The sequence below is a fragment of the Cheilinus undulatus genome, linkage group 14 (assembly GCF_018320785.1).
Source record: "Cheilinus undulatus linkage group 14, ASM1832078v1, whole genome shotgun sequence".
Lineage (NCBI taxonomy): Eukaryota > Metazoa > Chordata > Actinopteri > Labriformes > Labridae > Cheilinus > Cheilinus undulatus.
Window position 1 is genome coordinate 20,514,700 of NC_054878.1, and position 24,181 is coordinate 20,538,880.

The 24,181-nt window shown below is 39.0% G+C and overlaps 1 protein-coding gene across 1 annotated transcript in view; it reads right to left on the bottom strand.

Moving 5' to 3' along the window:
* Positions 1 to 2,652: 2,652 nt before the first annotated feature.
* The window catches only part of syndig1l (synapse differentiation inducing 1-like), a 69,524-nt gene continuing 47,995 nt past the window's right edge, over positions 2,653 to 24,181 (bottom strand). Inside the window, exons 2-3 of the mRNA XM_041805729.1 lie at positions 22,536 to 22,673; positions 2,653 to 2,811 (exon numbers count right to left, since the gene is read on the bottom strand). Coding sequence (XP_041661663.1) covers positions 2,653 to 2,811; positions 22,536 to 22,673 — 297 coding nt within the window. The remainder of the gene's footprint in view (positions 2,812 to 22,535; positions 22,674 to 24,181) is intronic.

Here is a 24,181-nt window from a genome sequence, read left to right on the forward strand (position 1 = left end):
GGAAAAAAACAGAGTAGAAAGACCAACTCTTTTAACAGGGTTAACCAAATAATCCAGATCTTTAAAAATAGCTGCATTTCCCATCAGTATGAGCAAGGTTGGATGGACATACAGACATTGTTTTGGCTTATCACTGATACTCTTGTTGATGGGGCTGTCTTCAGTGTGTGCCAGTATATGTAGCGTTCATAATATTAAACCCATCCAAATGGAGGCATCTCTGATCACCTGGTTAGGCAGTCTGAGCTACCGAATATCAAGTGGCCTTCATTGTGCACTGAGGTGAATCTACATCACTTAACAGTATACAAACAGGTATCCAAAAGCCCAAAACTAAATGTTAGTCTGTGCAAAGCTTGCTTATGCTGCATTCCTGATACAGATACGGTCAGAGCCTTCTGACTCTCTACTCTGCAGTCATTTCTAACATCATTTCTTCAATCTTTTTGCAACCTTACAGATACAGACAAAATTTTGCAGTGCTCCCAGTAATCATGAATCAGTGGTGAACAGCGCAAAGAGCAGTTCCTAAAGGAAAAATTGTACCAACTCTGTCTGTGGCTACCCTGAACTATAGACACAATGAGCCTGTTCTACCAGCACAAGAATAATTGGAGCTTGCTTGGAGGAAAATGACAAACCTAAGATTAGGCCAAAATCTCAAGGCATACCATGTTTATATTGATGCAAAATAGCCTCTTTTATTTGTGTTAAAGTATCTTTAGTCCTTGTATAGTTTTAGATAGATATGATTGTACAACTTCACATGGCACACCTCAACTTGTCTCAAGGCACACCAACTGGTGGGTTGGGACCCAAAAGTGGGTCACAAACTGGTTCCTGAAAAAGGAAATCACAGCGAAATATGTAAAATATACAGAGAACCTAAGGTGAGATGTCCATATACGTTATGTTACTCTGTTACTGCCGGACAAGCAGTACATTTTGGCTGTTTTCTTGAGATTTTGACCCAAGTATCCTGTTATCTTAAAAGGAAATATCCTCAAGAAAGTTGGTTTTCCTATGATAATGTCTTAATTTTTTGAGACCTTTCAAAAATCAACCAAAGTTTACATTATAAAAGTAAAACAGATTGAAATAAAATGTTTGCACGCATGTGCTCCCAGTGTTTTGGCCTGTCTCTTTGTTAAGCTGCTCGCTTTGTTCTATCCAAGTCCAAACTGAAAAAGTTTTCGTTAAATTGATTTAAAATGTTTCAGAAATTTGGGTCTCAGCTCAGAAGTGTTGGTGGGTCCTATGGCTGCATGGATAAGTGGAGAACTACTGGTTTAAAACCTATGTACCTGCTTTTATACATTAAAGGTTTACTGGGCCTTAAGTTGCTCATTCTTTTGCTACATTGACAATTTTTTCTTTTACTTACTAGAAGCAATCCCGGCGTCTTTATTTGCTCTTTATATTCTAGAGATGTTGATCCGGACTTGCTTTGTATATTCAATTTAATTTAAGCGTAATGAGATTTTTTCTGACAAGAAATGAGGCAAATACCCTTGTTAAGATGTGAGTTTGTTTAGTGTATGTGAACAGTTGACGCTTCAAAAGCAGTGCTTTTAGGTGGGATGCTGCACACTTTATCCCTGGCATTCATGTCCATCCGTCTTCCTCACTTCTGTGCTTTATTTCAAAGGCTTTAAATGAACATTTTAATGTTTGAAAATGGAGGTGGCTGAAAGGAACAAGACAAACATTAAACACAAAGCACATTTGCATGGACGTAGGCAAACCATATCAGGCATGAGCAGGTTTTGTGATTCCTGGGCATGTCTTTGATGGATGGACGCCTTCTCAGAGGGAAAGCTGAGGCCCGAGACTCCTTCTTTAAATTCATGCCACTGCATATTGTTCAGAGAGAAGGTAACAGCATCTGATTGTTCCTTTCTTTTGCAGTTTTATTCTTCATTGATCTAAATTACTCTCAGGAGTTTCTGGATTTCTTTTGGATCTTCTCAGGAAATAAAAGCAGTCCTTTGTTATGATTTAAGAAGTTGCGAGGCAGTCAGCCCAGGGACAAATGCAGTCTCGGTGTTTGGAGTTGATGCAGTAAGCTCACGGTCTATTAAAGACGGTCCTGTGTGGCAAACTGTGACAGGCGGAGATGGGACTCCACAGAGAGGCTACGATTTCAACTGGAGCGCAAAAAACAACAACAAAGAGTTGGTTTGAGAGTGATTGTGTGTTGATTTCTAACCTTCCACAACCTCTGCTTTTTAGCAAGTACTAAAGAGTTTTTTTCTCAGTCTTTTCTCTTCAGTGCTTCCATGGGAGTCATGATGAAAATCCAGCCAAAGTTAATGAGATGCAAACTGGACTCCAACTACTTCCGTTATGTAAACTCTCTTTCCGTATCAACAGGAGCTTTGTCTATCCCTAATCCCCCGTCTTCTCACCCTACAGCTTGACCCCTCTCCAGTCACTGTGTCTAATCTTGGCTGACAGAAAGGCCTTTAGGGAGAGAAAGCTGGAAAGAAAAGGAAGGTGGAGGAGAGAACTGTACATCCCCGAAAAAAAAAAAAGAAAAGAAAAAGAAAACTTTCCTTGAAGTCAGCAGGAGCAAAGCCGTTCCCAAGAGAGGAAGTTGTTCTCCTTCCTGGGCTCCCCGGAGGTGCGTGTCGAGGGGGAAGGTGCAGAGTGCTATATGTGTCCCGGTTTCGAAAGGTAGGCGATGAGAGCTACCACCACTCCCACATACACGCCGGTGCCTATAGTGATGGAGAGGGCGGCGAGGAACAAGGCTCTTCGGGAGGCGATGTTGGCCAGTGGGAAGTCACCTTTGTTCACAGCCTTGGTGGTCTGGTGAGGAGAAGAGTAGAAGAAGAAAGACAGTTAAGAGGCACCTCAAGAGAAAGAGTGACCCATTTTTCAAAAGAATCATAATTACAGAAGCTGTCTGTTATTTCTGTCACTGCGTTAAAGGGAAAGAGGAAATGCAGTTGGAGGATGGGCCACCCAGGAGATCTCAGCAAGCATGGCAAGACTGAAAAAAAGACAATTAGTGTGAAAATGTCAAGGAGCAGAGGTGACTACCATTTTATCTGCTAGCACTGAATGATAAATGATATGGTAGGACAGCAGATTTATCATAATTCCTCTTAAACAAAGGCCAGAGTAAACCAGTTGTGTTATAAAATCATGTTTTAAAAAGAGTTCATGATAAGACTTGTGCTTAAAGGTAAGAGTTAAACACTTTAAAGTCTATGTAGTTCATTAAAAGCAGCCTTTTCATGTATCCTCATTGCTTTTGTTGCTGTGAGTTTTTCTACTTATTTTCTTCAGACAACAACCCCCCCCCCCCCCAGTCTGACCCAGTTAGTGTGTATTTAAGGTTATAGTGCATTTTAACAACCCTCTACTGGCACATATAGATCCTCGGTGGTGCTGTGCTTAACTAACACTTGTTTCCAACACAGTGAGTAACTACAAATCCTAAAACAGCCGCATTACTTTCCATTTATTACACAACTTAAACATGCAGTTGTTTTCTCAATTAAACATCAGACTTGAACTGATAAATAATTCATTTTGCCCTTTAATAGGTCTTTTTCTGCATGGAGCGTGCAGATGTTAGGATAGATATGTCTCAAAACTCATAAAACACTTTCTATTGTCTTTAATCATGCGAGCCATCTGAGAAAACAAAGATCAAAACATCCAAAGTGTCGAGCCCATCAGCCAGAGAGACCAGATGAACCGTGTTTTCCCTCTCTGCTCCTGAAGTTAGTGGCTCTCTGCCCTGCTGTTTTCCTCCTCTGACGGCTCTCCTAAGACTCGTCTGTGCTTCAAAGAGGCTCAGACACACACTTGCACAAGCTTCACAACACAAGAGTCAATCTGAGCGCAGAGTAATAACAAACCCCACTAAAAGAGGACAGTCTCACTTCGTACTCTCTTAAACCTGTCAGAGTCTGGTCGATAATTCATCGATAGGTTGTTACTGATATGGTTACTGATATGGCTGAAAGCAATCAACATCTGTATGCAGTTTGAAACAGAAAACTATTTTTGAATAAACATGAATTTGGAGTTGTATAAGCCAAAAAGTGGCTCTGGAATAGCCATCTATATGTTAGCAAAATGCTCAACAACGTTTAGAAGCTTGTCCTTAATCCTTTCCCTCTTTTGTTTGATACTGGACACAGTGTTAGTTTGGCTTTGACTCCCATTCTTCTGAAACAACATCCTGCTGGAGCCGAACCAAGCCACAACCTCTGGGGTAAAATTGCACATTGGGGTGGCATATAATGCTACATTTCCAGCTGGCTCAGACTACACAAATTCAGCCAGATTTTGGCCCGACTGCAACATCGCAGCTCATCATCAAAACTCTGGCCCAATTTTGAGCGTCAAGATTGACAAATGGTCTTGACATAATTAACGATGCATCCAAGACACCCCATGACCATGATTCAACACGACTAGCATGTCAGAGATGTTCTGACATCGTCATCTAGTTTGACACCCTAACCTCATGCCAACGACATGAATCCTGACACCTAACAACAGGAGAGCATTTGCTCCTTATCTCTGCATCATCATTTACAAGAATCCCTTTTTCTACCGCAGGGGAACTAATGTGTACATTTCGTTTTATTTATGTCATTACATGCATGCCTTAAGTTCTATCTGAACGGTAGCCAGTCCATATTTTTGTCCCCTTAACACATCCATAATTGTTATCCATAATTCATAATCCAATCCATAATTACCTCCGCCAAGGAGGTTATGTGATCAGCAGGGTGTGTTAGTCTTTTGTTTGTTGTTTTCTTTTTTTTACAAGCAAAAGACAGCTACTCACACACAGCCCTGGGACAGTAGTGTCATACGATGAGTGGTCAGAATCACTCTTGTAGTGTGGTCAGTCAGTCGGCAAAAACAGGACAAGATTTTTGGTGCATAGTGTGTTATGGTGCTGTAGTCTGAGCCGACCTTTACGTGTCCACTTACGGCTAATGCCAAAAGCTAAGAAATCCTCATTACTTCCCTTACAATCAATCAATCAATCAGTCTTTATTTGTATAACACTTTTCATACACCACAATGTAGCACAAAGTGCTTTACACACTAAAGAATACGGAGAATAGATAGAATAGATAGAAGAATACCCAACTCTACTCCACCCCATCCCTGTTCCCTCCTCCCCACCCCGCAATCCAAACACAGCAGTGGCAGGTTATGAAGTGCATTGAGTAGTCAGACGACTACAAAAGAGCTATACAAGCTCAAATCCATTTACCAAGTCCATTTTATATGATGAGCACTGGATTCAGTAAAAGCAGGAATGTGCGCACTGAGGAAACGCCATCTTAAAATTCAAAACGAGGAAACACTGCAGGTTAGGTTAAAACCGTAAAACAAAGTAACATAAAATGAAATTTAAGAAAAAGTAAATTAAAATAAAATGAAAACAGAACAAAAAGATAATAAAATAAGAGCACCAAAAGGGCTCAATAAAACATAAAAGAGAATATGGTAGATTATGGTCCAAGGATAAAATACTAAAAGACAATCCTGACAGTTAAATCTAGAGAGTGATAAATACTAAAACACTCAAACAAAATTCAGTCAATGATATAAAGTTTAGTTAAAGGCCAGACTAAAAAGGTAGGTCTTGAGTTTGCTTTTAAAAACATTAACACTTGATGCAGCCCTCAGGTCTTCAGGTAAGCTGTTCCATAGACGGGGGCCATGCTAATAAAAAGATGTCTCACTGTATGTTTTAGTTTTAACTTTGGGTACTGTTAACAGAGAACTTCCCGAAGACCGGAGGGCTCTACTGGGCACATAAGGTAAAAGCAAATCAGATAAATAAGAAGGAGTAAGACCCTTGAGAACTTTAAAAACCAGTAAAAGAACCTTAAAATCTATTCTAAAAGAGACGGGTAGCCAATGCAGAGACTTTAAAATCGGTGTAATGAGATCTCTCTTTCTGGTCTTTGTCAGCATCTGTGCAGCTGAGTTTTGGAGTAGCTGGAGATGTGAAATATTCTTTTTGGGGGGAACCAGAAGGAAGAGCGTTACAATAATCAGTTCTACAGGTAATAAAAGCATGGATTAATGTCTCTGCATTGGCTTGAGAGAGAAACGGTCACACTCGGGCTATGTTTTTCAAATGATAAAATGCTTTCTTGGTGATATCCCGTATGTGTGGTCCAAAATTCAGCTCTAGGTCAAATAGAACGCCTAAATTTTTAGCCTGTTGACATGGATTAAAAGATAATGCTTTGAGTTTGCTGACCAGTTTCTCTCTCTTGTCCCCTGTGCCAATGACTAAAACCTGAGTTTTGTCCTGGTTGAGCTGTAAAAAGTTCTCTGCCGTCCATGATTTAATATCTAAAATATAGTTAAAAAGGGCATCAAGTGGCCTTGTGTCATCAGGAGACACGGCAACATAAAGTTGAGTGTCATCAGCATAGCTGTGGAAATTGATGCTGTGCCTCCTGATGACATTCCCTAAAGGTAACATATAAAGATTAAAAAGAATAGGGCCTACAATTGAACCTTGGGGAACACCACACCTCATGTCAAAACATTTAGATGAGTGATCCCCAAGGTTCACATAAAATTGTCTGTCGCTAAGATAGGATTCAAACAGTTAAAAACAGAGATGCCAATAAAATTACGGAGTCTATTTAGAAGAATTTTGTGGTCGACTGTATCAAAAGCTACACTTAGGTCCAATAAAACTAAAACAGATGGTATTTTATTATCTATGTTGGACCTAAGGTCATTAACAATTTTAACTAAAGCTGTCTCTGTACTGTGATTTTTTCTAAAACCGGATTGATAAATTTCCTTAATATTTCTGTAATTAATAAAATCATTTAACTGGTTTAAAATAATCTTTTCTAAAATATTACTTAAAAATGGCAAATTGGATACAGGTCTGTAATTGTCAGGTATTGATGCATCCAAGTTTCTAATCTTCAGAAGAGGTTTAATAACAGAAGTTTTAAAAGCAGAGGGGAATATGCCTGTCTGAAGAGAGTAATTTAAAATGGTAAGAATATCATGTTTAAAAATGTCATAAAAGTTTTTAAAAAAAGGATGCTGGGATGGGATCTAAAAGGCAGGTAGTTGGCTTGAGTTGTTTAAAAAAATTTTCAAGCATCTCAGCATCAACCAGGACAAAACTCTCCAGTGTTTCCTCATTTAAAAGCAAAGATTCTGAAGGATAAAAATTAAAAAGGTCGAAAAAGTAAAAGGTTTGATCTGATAAAATGTATTCTACTGCTGAAGTGGACTGCAAGGTCATCACATGATAAGTCTAAACTATTGAGGTTGGTTAAAAACAGGGTTGATTAAACGGTCTATGGTTGAAAAAAGTTTTTTGGGGTTATTTTGATTGTTGTGAATTAATTTTGAAAAATGTTCGTAGTTAACCTGCAGCTTGTCCTTTCGCCACCTCTGTTCTGCTTTTCTGCAGTTTCTTTTCAGATTAGTTATGTTTTTGTTTTTCCAGGGAGGCTTTGGGTTTGTTGAAACTTTTTTGATTTTTATTGGTGCCACAGTGTCAAGTGCTGACTTAAGTTTACTGTTAAAATTTTCTACAATAAAATCACAGGAGGAAGGTAAAACATCTGGGGGGATATCAGTTAAAAGATCAATAAAATCTGCAGCCACTTCAGCAGTAAGATAGCGCCTCCTGACAGTACGCACTGGGATTTCCCGCTGCTTAAAATCATTTACATTAAAAAAGACATAGAAATGGTCTGACAAGCCCACATCCACAACAGAGGTCACAAATATTGACAGGCCATAGGTAATGACTAGCTCTAAAATGTGACCTCTGTTGTGGGTGGGCTGTGTTACATGTTGGATAAAATTCATACAGTTAAGAAGGTTTAACAATTCTGTGCTAAAAGAGTCTGATTGATTGTCTACATGCAGATTAAAACCACCTAAAATAAGATTCAAACTTTGAATGGACAAACGAGAGCAGTTCTGAAAATTCTGTAAGAAAATATGTGCAATGTTTTGGTGGTCTGTATACAGTTAAACATCGTATGGGAGGACTGCTAAAAACAAAGGAATGGTATTCAAAAGATAAATATTCATCAAATAAAATGTTTTTAAAACTATGCTGTGCTAAAAGAATTGTGGCTGTCCCCCCTCCTCTTTTACCCTGTCTAAAAGAATATGAAAATTCATAATTTGGTGGAGAGGCCTCAATCAGTGTTGCAGGTCCATCAGCCTTATCTAAAATAAGGTCATTAATAAGAAAAGACTTGTTTAAAAGAGATCTAACATTTAAGAGTGCCATTTTCAGTGTGATCTGTGAGGTTTTGGGGGGATCAGCAGGGAGGTTGTGTAAGATTATAGGTTTAAGATTATGTAGATTGGTGCCAGAGGCTGATTTTGAATGATAAGTGGTGTGCTTTCTGGCAGTAATGATGACAGAAATAGGTGATTGGTTTGGAAAATCAGATGCATTTGTAGTTGATGGGAAAGGTCGAATACGGTGGGAAAGTGTGTTATAGAATTGTGCTTGGACTGTCATGCTGAGAAAGCACAGAGTAAGTTCAATGTTCAATGATAAAAGACGGGAACCAGTGTAATTAGGGTGGGGTCGATCATGCTTAAAGAGATCAGTTCTTGTGTAAAAGGATGTCAAGTTGTCTACATAGGGAATCCCTCTGTTACAGCAGTAGTCCTTTAGCCAGATGTGAAGTTGCCTTAGACGGGAGAATTTAACATCGCCAAAGCAGGGGGAGGGAAACGATCCAGAAATTACGCACCGTTTCCCTGCATTGAGAACACTGTCAACTAGCTGAACAAAGTCATTTTTTAGCTTCTCTGACTGCTGAAGGTGCAGATCATTTGATCCCACATGTGCCACTACAGTGGACACAGAGGAGTGGTGATGTAGGAGCAGAGAGACGGCATTTTTAATATCAACAACAAGTGCACCTGGGTGGCAGGAGGTACTGCACCTGTTAATTTGCACACAGCGGACTATGGATGATCCCACAACGAGGACCGAGGGGCAGGCAACAGGCTGTACTTATTATTCATTTAAAACCCCAATTCCAAAAAATCTGGGGTGCTGTGAAAAATGTAAATATGAACAGATTGCGATGTTTTGCAATCTTATAAACCTGGATTTTATTCACAATAGAGCATGAACAACATATCAGATGTTGAGGCATTTTACCATTTCATTAAAAAAAAAATTCCTACATTATGAATTTGATGGCAGCCACACATCTCAAAAAGCTAGGTACAGGGCAACAAAAGGCTGGAAAAGTAAATGGTACAAATGAAAAACAGCTCAAGAAGCATCTTGCAACTTGTTAGGTTTATTTACAACAGGTTAGCAACATGACTGGGTATAAAAGAAGCATTTTAGACAGGCAGAGTCTCTCAAATGAAAAGTTGGCAAAAAGTTTAACATAAAATTGTGAAGCCTTTGAATAACCCACCATCTACAGTACAAAATATCCTTGAAATGATTCGGAGAATCTGTAAAAGCTCTGTGGGCAAGGTACAGGCCAAACGTCAATATTGGACACTGGGCTTATCAAATGGCACTGCAGAACACTTCCAGAAATCATTTGTCTGTCAACACACCTTGCTGTGCCATCCACACATGCAACTTAAAGCTGCATCATGCAAAGAAGAAGCCATATGTGAACACAATGCAGAATCACCCCTGCCTTCTCTAGGCTAAAGCTCATTTAAGATGGACCAAGGCAAAATGGAAAAATGATCTGTGGTCAAATTAATCAATATTTGAAATTTGTTTTGGAAACCACAGATGCCGTGTCCTGTGGAATACAGAGGACAGGGACCATCCAGCTTGTTATCAGCCTACAGTTCAAAAGCCTGCATCTCTGATGGTATGGGGTTACATTAGTGCCTATGGCGTGGGCTGCTTACACATCTGGAAAGGCACTACTGATGCTGAAAAGTAGATGGAGGTTTAAGAGCAACATATGCTCCTATTCAGACAACGTCTCTTTCAGAGAAGGCCTTGGTTTCAGGAAGGCAATGCTAAACCACATACTGCATCCATCACAACAGCATGGCTTCACAGTAGAAGAGTATGAGTGCTGAACTGGCCTTCCTACAGTCTAGTATCTTCACCAATCGCAATCATTTGCTGCTTCATAAATTGAAAATTTCAGCAAAGAAGACCCAGGCAGTGCCTCAGCAACTAGAATGCTACATCAGACAAGGACGGGACAACATTCCTCCCCTAAAACTACAGCGACTGGTATCCTAACTTCCCAGACATTTACAGACTGTTATAAGAAGACAGGATGCTACACAATGGCAAACATGGCACTGTCCCTACTTTGTTGTTTATGTTTTATTATGAATAAAATATGGGTTAATGAGATTTGACAATCATTGCATTCTGTTTTTATATACAGCGTCCTAACTTTATTGGAATCGGGGTTGTATTTAAATGAAAAAAAAGAAGTTTTCATAGAACATAAAGACAGTCAAAATAATATTTTTTACAGAACTAAACACAATTATAGAATCATACAAGCTAATTTCTTTACTGTTTAAGCTGTATTGGTGTTGATTTTTTACGCAATTTATTGTGACTGTCTGTGGTCTGAAAGTGTACATTTGAATAATTTGGAGTGTTGGTAATTTGACTGAAGGCATCTGTGGGTGTGGGGGCATGCTGTACATTTTTTCAGTATGGCAAATGTCATTCTTTAACTTCAAAATGCTCTGACAGAAACTCTGTCACTGAGACTAAAACCAAGTTTTATAAAAACACACAAGCTTAAAACAAAACTAATGAGAGTGAACATTACACAAGCTGCATGCCATAAAACCAAAACAAGTACCCCCAAAAAGTTTATTCTTGCTGTAGACTAAAAACATTTGGGGTTGACAGAGTCTGCAGCAAAAACAGGGGGATTGGCCTCACCATTCCAATACTTTTGGAGGGGAGTGTATTTCATCTATCCTCTTTCAGTTTACATTGGGTATCTGATATTGATTATGGCAGATGTTGATAAGACTCCCCAGTCATGTGACTGAAGCCTCTGTGAGACTTACTTTTTACAGCACAAATAACACTCACCAGAAACAGATGAATTAATGGATGAGATGATGTTAAATTAAGTTACTGGCCAACTTTTATGAATATGCTAATAAGTGATATCAGCATGTAAGTGGTCCAGGCTTGGCTGCTTTCATGTGTTTGGGTATTTTTTATCTTATTCGGTTGTGAATCACTTGGTTTATAAACACAAAGGTGAACAGCGGATGAATAAGAGTTTCTTTCTTGTATAGAGCCCATTGTTGATGTGTTTTCAGAGCCGTTAGTGCTGTCTCTCCTCAGGCTATCTAACTGGTTGAATAAACCTGCTCGCCTATGAAGAACAGGTTAGGAAGAGAGATGTCTACTTGGATTTGCTGTTCTTATTTATAGCTGAACAGACATCAGCACTGAAGCAGAAATTAAACAGCAGTGGAAAGTTTTAAACTGGCTTTGACGTTCGCTGTGTAACTTTTTCTATTTTCCATCTCCATTGTCTTCTCCAAAACTAATTTCCATTTTAGTCTGAATGCCACCACAAATTAATCCTTTATTTTCTAGTTAATGAGATTCACTGATGTAAACAATTTATGCTGCTGTGACAGGACTTTAATTTATTATACCTTTTACACAATGTCGTGAATGCATTGCAGCACATTTAGAGAAGTACTGGTGAGTAAATGACCTTCATTATTCTGTGGCATTCACTGTAGCAATAATGGAGCTGATGTGTAGTGTGTGTGAACGTGCTGAGGCCTCATCAGGGTCAGCTCTGTACCTCCAACTCTGAGGCCATAGTCAACTTTGCATTCATTTTGGAAATGAGCTGCAGGGCTTCTTGAAAGTCTTTAATTCACATTGGTGGTTTTGAGACATTATGTCTGGTAGATCAAAGCATCATCTGCATAAAAATATTTTAAAAAGGCACTGAATGGAAAACTGAACACCAAAGCAAGACTTAAATTCATGTTAAACCTTTGACTTCTCAAACTGTGGATAAAAGTGGTGCAGGTTTTTTTCCTTTTAAGGATGCCCACCCTTACTAATCAAAACAGAGTGAAACACTGAGAAATCCAGGATGACATTGGAGTCAAGCCATAGCTTTTCTTCATTAAAAAGGGAGCCAGCTGGTTCTGGTGCCCAGCCTTCTGGCTGCTTTCTATTACTGTGTGTTTTGTGCTGCTAACGGAAGTGAAGGCCTGGGGTAAATGTAAAACACTCTGAGACAAGTCCCTGTTGGAGCAAACAGACAATCTACTGGAGGAGCTGAGGGATATTACCTCATCTGACACTGAGATCATGAACCAGAAAAGCAGCTGGAAAATTAGGGTTAATATAAAAGAACTGGAAGATGAAGTTTGATTGCAACGTCATGTTTTTCAGAAAGTAAAAAAGTCTACAAATATGAAATAGTGAGTTTTATAGTATTATGTCTCTGACTGATAAAATCTTTAACAGAATAAGGTTAAAAGAAAAAAAAGACCAAACACAGGCTGTATATCAGCCTATTGAATGTTACAGTGTTCTGACATCTACGCTCATGTTTCTGTGTTATGGATATATTCTTACTCTCACCTATTTACCTATACACTATACCTAGTACCATATAACGTAAAAACCCCACTGTATTATTCATAACTTCACATTTGCATTACAATCATGTAAACAGAGCCAGAGCAGCCAAACAAGAAAACACAGAATGCAAAGCATGATGGAAAATATTAGTCTAGATGGGGTTTTTACTGTTGGTACTTTCAGTAAGTCCTTCAAATAGGAGCCTGAGACACACCATGGGCTTTCACCTATAAAAATGAAAAATAGAACAACGGTGGTATATCAAATGCTAGACTTGCAGGAAAGTCCATTAAATCAGTGGGCTCTGGGAGCAACCTAAGGCTGGACACACACTACAGGATTTGAAGCCCAATTTGATGCCGGATATGCCTCCTCCCATGATCGTGGGGGAGTGGGGGTGCATCCCAAGTGGAGCCTCATGTTTGTGGTGTCACCACAATTGTATTGCTCCAAATTACCCTCTAAGACCCCAAAATGTAAATATCAAACATGTTTGATATTCACGATTCTAGGTTGCAATGTCTCTGACGTAATACCCACAACTACCAATGATAACGAGCACCGCGTAGCATAACACTGCAGATCATACGTACTTTCACCTGTCAGAAGCATAAACACCACTGTACCTTTAGGCCAGCCAGGATTTCATCCTGATTCTCTCCCTTGTTTATACTCTAATGTTTGCTGCACCTGTGATGCATGCCATGGCAGCCCGATGTGAAGGGACAGCAAGCCGACACTATCAACAGACATACATGTTTGTTATTTCTCTGAAGTCACATGATCATGCCAGGTTGCAGGTGTGTCTTAGTGGTCTCACAGTCTGGTTGTGTTTGTGCTCAGAGGATTATAAAATGAAAACAGTCTGAATTTGGCCTCATGTCTGTGGTCTCCCATGTTTTTAGAATCATTTAAAGGTTGGAAATCCTCTCATGTGTGGCAAAGTTTTTTCCCTTTACTTTTGTTCTTGACTATTTTTTCCAGTTATATATATACGTATATAACTATACATTTGATATCTAAAAATGGCCATGCTACACTAAATTGTCTGTGTTTCTATATATCTAGTTTGAAATAGTGGAGAAAGTGAGAAATGTTACATGTAACATAAATGGATAACAGACAGATCAATCTTAAATGTTATTACCAAATTAAATATTACTGTTTAAAGTTTTATTCCAATAAGCCGCTCAGTAGAGCCAAGTATGCAAATGGTAAAAATATATCAATAATGTTCTCATTCATGCTTCCAAAATGCTTATATATTTATACAGTTTACAGCATGCATCTTATCCAGATATGCTAATTTGTTCGTCTTTGAGTTTAAATGTTCTTGTAATTCTTATTTCAAATAATGACTTTCCCCTCTAAGGATCAATGAAGGATTATTTTTATCTTATCTTATGAACCCATGCATGCCTAGAAGTTCCTTCCATGGCTCGGTCTGCAACACATACACTGCTGAAAATAGTGATAAGCAATAAAAACAGACAGGATAACTACTTCTTCTGTGTGTAAACATTGTTCATAATAAGTACTTATTTTGACAGGTTGTGTTTGTTGCAGTGATATACAGTGCCATGAAAAAGTATTTGTCCCCTTTCTGATTCCTGACTTTTTTGCATATTTATCCCACTTAAATGTTTCGGATCATCAAACCTTTTTTTATATCTCACAAAGACAACCCAAGTAAACAGAAAATGCAGTTTTTAATGATGATTTTATTCTTTTAAGGGAAAAAAAAATACAAACCTATCTGGCCCTATGTAAAAAATTAATTGCACCCCCTTGTTAAATCATGAGTTATCTGTGATTAACCACAGTTTTTGGAAAGCTGAGTTCAATTTCACTGGCCACACCCTGATTACTGCCAGATTTGTTGAATCAAGAATTTACTTTAAAGGGATACTTCAACATTTTGGCAAATTCGCCCATTGCCATAATTCCTATAATCTTAGTAATAGGTTTGTTACCTTCAGTTGTCGGTGCAAGCTATTTTTGGATCGGTGCTGCCGAGTTTGGACCTGCTGTGCTAAATTGGTTTGATGATCAGAAACATTTAAGTGTGATAAATATGCAAAAAAAAAAAAAACCTCAGGAATCAGAAAGGGGGGAAATACTTTTTCATGGCACTGTACAATTCTTTTTTGAAAATATATATCCTTTACATGTCTAGAATCTTATGTTTGAGCTGACACAAAAAGCCAAACTTCTGTTCCTGATTTTATCAGAGGTTAGAGATTTTTTTCTGAAGCATTTCTGGTGCTAGACTGTTTGTAAGAAAACACATGGAAATTCTGGAGGATTTTTGAAATGAGAAGATTTAGTCCACTCTGTGTATGAGGCTTTGATGCCCAATTTTGACATGGTAAATGTGGATGTTGATCTTTGGAAACAGCAGAATAGCCTACACATACAACTGCCGATAGTGTCACCTGCCGGGTTTTGAGATTTGATTCAGAAACACAATGCTACAGGTTCTTTCAATGGTGCCTGCTTTCAGTACTGAGTTCCTTGGGCTGATGAAAAATGTACTGAAGGAGTATGATGACAGACAAACGTCTGAGTCTACTGGCACTGATGAACATTTCACTACAATACATAACCTATACACATATACATGTACTCAGAGAGTTACGTGATGACTTAAACACCAATGGATAGACTGAAGAATTTTAGTTCACTGTGGGGAGGTGGATCACTGAGACAAGTGGGCTCCTGATTCATGTTTCTTTTATGTAAAAAAGTAAACACTAGAAATTCTGAGCATTCTACATTGTAAATTGGACACCACATTCACACCAGAGCTGTTTGGTCCACTTTAAAACAGATTCTGGTCTGTCTTCTCAGAAAATCCGGTTTGTTTGAGGTGTGAAAGCTAAGCAGACCAACTTGTGAACCAAAGGTAGAGGGTGGCATAAAGCGTAACAATTCATATATTTATGTCATTTAATACGCTAAAATACATGTCAATACCTTGCTCTGCATCTATGTAACCACGACGACATGCCACACTCAATTAGGTCAATCACTTTAAAGGTGGTGAATATCTATGCAGTCACTTATTTTACCTGTTCTTTTAGTTGTAATTAACTAGCTTTGTGGAACTCTGTTTTCTAAAAAAAAAAAGTGTCAAAAAAGTGAAATTATATTGACCATGTTTCATTTATAAAATCAATAAAAGGGTAAAAAATCCAAGGAGGTGAATATTTTTATGGGCACTGAATGTTTTTCTTAAATGTGCTTTATTAAAAATATTTGGACTTGACTCTATCTGGAGTATCAGGTTATAAAACGACCATAAATATATCTTTAAAAACGATGCAGTTTCAAACACAGCCCTAGAGCTAGTGGGAGGGGGTGACAACATTTATCATGAGACCAGTGAGTGACCGGTGCAACCTTCATGGACTTAATGAAGCTGCTTCATACTCTTTACTGTTTGCCTCTATGCCCTTGTCCTTTTATATGTTGATACTCAGATTCATATGTAGCACTGGTATGAAGCAAAACTGTCATTACATTTAGCTTGGACCCTGCTTCAACCACCATTCTGGATAAGTTGTGAACATTATGACTGCAGCGTCCTTTTTTGGTCATGTCTTTCCTTCTATCCAACAGGGAAAATTTAATTATATGATGGACAAACAGCAGTATCAAACACCATCACAGCACCTGTGATGGTTTTGCATAAGAATGCATAAATTCAGGTCCAGTACAGCACCAAAAAGCATTAAGAAGAAAACACTTAACAGCATGGGACAAAGGCATCAAAGCCAGTGAGAGAAAGAGTCTTTAGACAAATGCTTTGAAAGGTCAGGAGGCAAATCAAGACAAAGGGCGTGTAATCAAGAAGCCTCCGTGTCAATAGAGTAATTATTGAAACAAAAGCATCGTTATGGAGGCCTTATGGGAAATCTGGTTTGCTTTCCAAACGTGACAGAACACATTCTCTTTTGGAGGATGTATTACTCCCCATAGCAATGTCTTTCTGCAGAGAAAATCCTGAAAATAGTTATAATTTGACAGCAGACAGTTTGGCTCTTTCAATCACTGCAGGAAAAGCGCTGAAGGACACACACCTGTTCTTTCATTTCTCCTGCCCAAGCATTCATAATTGATTTATCCGTCTTTTCTCCTTTTCACGCAAGTAATTAAATTAAAGGTGTGCTAGGGCGATCCCTGAGGAACAGGAAACTGAAATATAATAAGACTATAATGTGGACTAAAGAGATGAATCAGAGCCTGTTTGGTCTTTGTGTATAATGTACAGTATATGTCAATGAAAGGATTTTTTCCTTGAATCCCCTTGAGAGGGAAACGTTTAGGAGCATTAAGGCTTTATCTGCACAACCTTGACAAAATGATTGAAATGTGGTGTCATGGAGAAATAGATAACATCTTAGACTTAGCTGCATGGAGAGTTTTAGTACCCTAAGCAGGTTTTCCTTCCAAATAAACAACACCTTCAGCTCCAAATCTCTGCCTCTCTGTCCCTCTATCTGTCGACCTCCCTCAAACAGACATATACATGCAAATATATATAAACCATTCCACAATAATTAGCTCATTCATTTCCATCCATTATGATGACTTGTATGCCGGGAGATAACTTCAGGGGAGCCTTATTTGCATACTCGTGTAAAAGGATCGCAGCCGCTTCTTAACTCTTCACTCTGTGGCGCAGATGTCTCCGAGCAGAAAGAAACATTTATCAGCATCTCCAAAACAAAACACTCAACCTATTAGTGGCAATAATTGAAACTCAATTCGGTTTCCCAATCAAATGCTCCAAGCTCATTTTCCCTAGATACTCATGTTATTTTAGTCATTATCAGTTTCTCTCTCTGTGTGGGTGGTAAACGCTGAATCCTAAAACTGTAAAGCACAATTTACCATGAAGACATTTCACAGAATTAAAGATGCAGACTTCAGAAAACAGGATACAAGAGAATTAAGAGCATAGGATAATTGCATGTCTGCTTGCTTGTGTGTTTTTGTTGATACCTGCACTCATCTTCTTCTCTCCTTGGGAAGCTATTAAGCTTCTCTCTCTGTTTGACTAGACCTGACCTTCCAGTGGGACTAAACAAAAACACTATTGATCCGCCGTCCTCAGACTCCATTACAGTCGCTAACCTGTTTGTTTGTAAATGTCCTCGCAGAAGGTGACGAAGCTGATGTGCGATCATTTCGTAACTTTCCTCCTTGGCTCAGCCGGCTGCCCTTGTCTAATCCCATAAAGCATGTGAGGACAAAAGCAGAGGACTAACAAACACGATAGAGATGAGTTAAAAGGGTTAAAGCAAGGAGGCTTCGAAGCTTAAGATAAAAATTCATACTTAGACACTGTCTTTCTACAAAGATCTTTACTAGAAAAAAAACTTTTCACTATTCACTGACCTTAAATGGCAATAATGCACTCTTCGTGCGGGCAAATCACAAACATATGCTCTGTTAGTTCCTTGTAGGGACGCCCCTGGATGAATGTTCTCAGGAAACAGAAATTTAAATTCAAATTAAGTAGTATGTGAGTAGTCGTTAAATAAAGTACCATATAATTAGATTTGTCTGTGGGTACATAATTTTTAGTGTGGCGTATGTTAGCAGAGCATGTGCTGAATGTAGTGACATATCCTGCCGCTCCTTGCTGCATGTATTTATTGGTAGGAGTTGTCTTATATTCATGTCACAATAGTACAGACCCATTCTTAAATCTAGTGCTTTTTTAAGCATGAATCTTGTGTGGAGGATCAGCCTGGTAACTCACTAAGTGTGAGTTAATCAGTGCAGTTCCAGGTGTGTAAGGCTGATTGCCACTGATTGGGTCCAGGTGTGGCAAACTTAAAAATACTCTTGGGCTGCAGCACTCTGTGCTGATTCATCGTCTCACCTGCAGAGACCATGAAAGCATCTCTCTGCCTTTCCTGTTCTTTGTAGTTTTTCAGGTCTCTTAAGCATTTTGTATTTCTCTTTCTGAGAAATTCCTAAGTTTTACAGTTCTCTCTATGAAAGTTGATTGTATATGCTATGGTCTACTCAGCCACTTTGGTTTCTTGTATAATACTACTCTGGTGGCTTGCATTTCTTTTAAGTAGAATTTCCCTGACATGTTCCTGCAGAAATCACTGTACGGGGGGCAGCAGTTCGTAACAGCCATAGTCAAAAAATGTAAGTATACAAAAATAAATATATATTTGAGGGCAGTTGATTTGATCAAATGAGGGCAAAACTAAGCTGCGTTAAGGCCGGCCACACACTACAGGATTTCAAGCCTGATTTGAGGCAAGATTTGCCTCCCCCGATGATTGTGGGAGCGTATCCTGAGTGGAGCCTCGCTGCAAATGACTGTTTGTCTGAATAACCCTCCTGTGTGGTGCCAGCACTCTTTTTTTACTTCTCCAAATCACGTCGTAACCTCCCAGATCCCAAATCATAAATATCAAACATGTTTGACATTTACAATTCTTGTTCATAGAGCCTCCGATGGAGCACCCACAACAACCAATGAGAGCAAGCAGACGGGGTAGCATCACCAGCTGGATCATAAATAGCCTACTTTCACTGCTGCCAACCATAAACACAACTGTAGTCTTACACCAAAAAGAATCTCAAAGTTGAAGTAAATGCATGCCAAGACTTATTCAATTTTTTGTTGCACTCGATAGCCTACAAGCATAGGTTATCATTACAGGCAATATAATGCATGCAGCATTTTCTTACAAAGCCTGCTAGGCATGACTTTCCAGCCTTTATTATAAGACAAAATCAGTCTTTTCCAAATAGTAAAAGGGTACCTGCTCCTTTCTTCATTCTATTTAGGGAAGTACACTTCAACAAATAAACAGAGCTTCATTCATACCCACAGGCTACCTGTGGTGCTAGTGTTAGCCTATAGATACGCACATGCAGCTTCATGTAGCACACTAAGAGTCCTGGTTTGCTGGTTTAAATTTTGGCTATCCTTAGCATAGATATCAATGGTAAAATAAGTAATGTAAAAAAATGTCAATTTTAAATAGAGTAATGTCAATTATATAAAAATGTGTGGCTGAGTTTATTTAACAGAGTTCCAGTCAACTGATGCTAGTAGTCTCACTATTAAGGAAATAGATTTCACCTGAGTACAGTGAATGTGTCCAAAGTGAGTAGTAGAATAGAGACACCTGTGTCTGGAAGGTCCAGTCACTGGTTAATCAGTATTCATGCCTACCATTACACCATGAATACAAAAGAACACTTCAAGAAACTCAAAGAAGAGGTTCTTGAAAAGTTTAAGTCAGAGGATGGATACAAAAAAATCCCAAAGCACTGAGCATCCCCCAGACTTCAGTTAAGGAAGGAACATGGCACATGTGTAAATCTGCCCGGATTAGGCCGTCCTCACCAACTGAGTGACCGTGAAAAATCAGACTAGTGAGAGAGGCCACCAGGACACCTATGACTACTCTGAAGGAGTTACAAGCTTCAGCAGCTGAGATGGGAGAGACTCTGTATACAGCAACTGTTGTCAGAGTTCTTCACCAGTCAAAGCTTTATTGGAGAGTGGCAAAAATAAAGCCACTGTTGCAAGAAACTCAGATTAAATCTAGACTAGAGCTTGCAAAAAGGCATGTGGGAGACTCCATGCCAAGTGGAAAAAAAGTTATTTGGTCTGATGAGACCAAAATGGTGCTTTTCGGTCACCAGACAAGATACTATGTATGGCAGACACCCAACAGCACATCACCACAAACACACCATCCCCACTGTGAAGCACGGTGGTGGCAGCATCATGCTGTGGGGATGCTTCTCGGCAGCTGGCCCTGAAAGGCTCATAAAGGTAAAATGAATGCAGGGAAATATAGAAAAATCCTGGAGGACAACCTTATTCAGTCTGCAAGAGAACTACGACTTGACAGTAGATTTATTTTACAAAGCGAAAGCTACACAGAAATGGTTTAAAGACAACAAGGTGAATCTTCTGAAGTGGCCGGGTCAAAGGTCCATCTACCAAATACTGACTCTAAGAGGGTGAATATTTATTCAATCACTTATTCAACATCAGATTTTTTATCTGACACTACTTTGTAGATATATTTCCCTTTGCCATTTGAGAGCAATTTTTTTGGTCAAAAAGCCAAATATCAAATACTTTTTATAGCTACTGTATTTACTGTCACCTCACCTGCTAGCTTTAGCGTCACAAAACTCTCTTGCTTTAGCCATGATTTCTTAAAAATGTCACTTCTTTTTCATATATGACATCCTAATGGTGTTAAAATCATTTAAAGCTTGGGTTTAGCACACATACTCACTCTCTTCTCTGACTACACACAGTGCAAAAGTAGATAAGTTAACACAGCTAATTCAATTCCAGACTGTGTTCTAATAAAAATGTACATTATCCTCATGCTAACTCCTACAGAATTAATTCATTTAGTCAGAGAGCTCCCTGTACAGCTGACTGAAACGAAGACCAGTGAAGTGGGTTATTGAGCCATAAAATGAAGCCATCCCAGACTCCCACCATATCTTTTCTTGACAGCTCTTCTGGACGGCACCTTAAAAGGACAGAGAGATTGGCAGGAAAGCCATCCATCCCTAAACACAGCCATCACTTCCCCATAATTACCCAGGAAGAATCAAATTAGCGTTCTGACAAGATAATTCACCAACTGCCTTAATCTGCGTCGGACCACTAGCGCCAACAGATAAGACGGCTAAATGCTTGAGCTTTTGATAAGAATTTATAGTCAAAGACAGGACCATTCAGTGAAAAGCTCATGTGTGTGTACTTATACACTGCTTGTATGTGTGTGCTGCTGATGGCCTCTTAGAGAGACTAAATTGATTAGCAGCAGGACAAGTAGTGATCTCTTTGCTCTTTGTTTGACTGGCACCCCATCAGCAGAGATGTTTCCTAACAGTATTGAAAAGAGGGAGAAAGTCCAGCTGAAATCAATTAGACAGCCAATAAAGTGCTGTTTGCCCATTCCTCCAGCTACGAACAAATTGGAAAAGCTTCAAACTAACAGTGTTGCTTTTGTCCTGTTGCTAAAACTGTGCCACTACTCCTTCTTCACATAACAGTAATTTGATTTTTAAATCATCACATCAGAGTGAACATCTCTGGCAAGGTGATATTATTTTTAACAGCTTTGATTTTGAAAATTTGTAAAATTGAATGCCAATCTATCACCTATAAAGTTGTAAACATGCAGATCAGATATGTTAACCAGACACACCTGTGTTGATTAGAAAGTGAATGCTCAAAGCAGTGCTTGTGGATAGAAGGGCATGCAAAGGCATGAATCAAGCTAGAAAAACAGCTCCTTTTTTGATATTTAGTCAGAAAAACTATGCAAAAATCATCAGTAATTTCACTCTCAGGCTTTCCTAGGCTGCAGCCTTAACAAGCCTGTTTAAAGTGTCTGAGAACTCATCACCTCTAACACGTCAGCCCACCTGTAATTGGGTTCATCTTAAATCCTCCTAAAAACACCACCAGTTCAAAGGCTTCCTCTCATCTTAGTATTTCGAACACTTCCGACGTTGGATTTCCTTGAGAGTGATTTATAAAGTCTTCTTAAAGGTGCCTCTCAGCCTGTTTGCCAAGCATCAAGCAGCCATTACAGTTCAGCCTTGAGTTATTGATGGCTAGCTCAGTAAAAAGTGGCCTTGCATTGGCAGTAGGAGAGTCAGCTGTCAGTTCTTTCTCTATGTGCGATAGCCCTTAATCTTCTGCTGATGACTCATACACAGAGATGGCAGTGTGAGAGTGTATTGGTGTGTTTGCATGCCAACAAATTCATAGGAAATCATTTGTTTGTGCAGGAGGGAGGACGCACCTGTTTTAGTTAGACCTCGACAAAGAGGTGCTTCATCATTTTTAAGCATGCAGACGGACAGAATACATTTGTTTAGATGTGTGTAAATACGAATATTTTTGTGTTCTCACCCCCTGTGAGAAGTAGAACGCTGCGATCCCCAGAGGCCAGAAACAGCAGAGCATGGAGAAGATGGCCAGGCCCAGGTGGTCTCGAGGAGGGACGACGATGAAGTTGTCCTCGCTCTCACTATCGCTGGAGCAGTCTGTCTGCAGGGAGGAAAGAAACTCAGGTCAAAACACATGGCTTATTGTGCTTTGTGTGAGTAAATGTTATTATTTATGCAGTAAGCAGTCACGTAGCAGATGCAGGAAAGACGACAGGCCAAACTAAACATGACATTCATTCATAAAATTAGGTCAAAGATATTAAATGATAGCAAACTGTATTGTGTTGTACACATGTAAGAAAAAAAGTATTTATTCATCCTTTATTTTAGCAGGGAGGACACACTGAGACCCAGGTCTCTTTTCCAGGGGTGCCCTGCAGCAATACAATGAAAGAACAGAAAAATACAGAATGAGCAAATACATTCATAGCCAAACAGTCATTCGTATAATCACATGCCCTGATTTATAAATCACATTGTGAAACAGTGGCAAGCACTGTCTTTGGTACTGTTGGCACAGGACTAGCATTACCTGTGGGGCTCTGATAATTTGATAAAGGTGCATTGATTAATGTCTTTAACGTACTCAAATTTACAAACATTTCTGAAGGGAAGCAAGAAGGTGCTGCATGGCTGCAGAATTTAATTTTTTAAAATTTTTATTTCTAAAATTCATATAATAAATGTTGTGCACCAGATGGCTGTGGTTGTTTGTTTAGTTTTTCAGCAAAATCATACCTTAAATTTTGTCATGATTTACAAAAAAATCCAAAGAGGTATTTACAAGGACCCGCTTTTAATCAGAAGCTGTACGACTGTGAGGATATCCACAAATGCAGTCGGCTCAAGGTCACCAGTTAACATTGTCACTAAATAAAACAATACACCAGGAGCATTAAGTGCATTGAAGTGCATGGAGGAAAATGTTGGATACTAAAGAGGGCAGATGATGTTACTACTGATTATTGATGTTTAACTTATCAGCATATTCACCGTCTCCATGTTAGCAGTTTGATACCACTCAACAGGTAGTTGCAGCCTTTTTGTGTGTCCTCTAATGCCTAAGGCTAGAGCTCGTCTCCACTGTAAAGCTGCATGATATCAATAAGGAGGGAAAAATGTAATTTCACATCAAGTGCAGATGTCAGACTTAAAGGCAGGTTTATTTTGTTTGCTTCTAACAGCCAGGCTTGATTATTTCTCTTTATTAGAAAGACTGAGCACTCTGTCACCTCATTACTGTAAAGAAATATATCTAATTGAAACTTAAGAATATGTCTACACAATCAGAATTACTAGATAGCTCAGTCTTTTTACTCTTAAAGATTTAAATAAATCTGTAAACAGAAAGGTGAACTGAGGGAGATTCAGATGAAAAGGAAATTTTCCTATGCACTGTGCAACAATCTGTGTGCAGGTAGAGGTGATTTCTAAGTCGACTGGGAGGAGAAGGAATCTGCAGTCAGTGAGAGAGAAAAAGACATTTGTGTAATGGGAAACAAAACACAGACGAGTCGGTGCGTCCTGGTAATGTCACAGCTCGTATTCATGAACTTTTGGTGATGGCCCATTACTTTCTCATTAGTTCTGAGATATGCAGATTTCTAC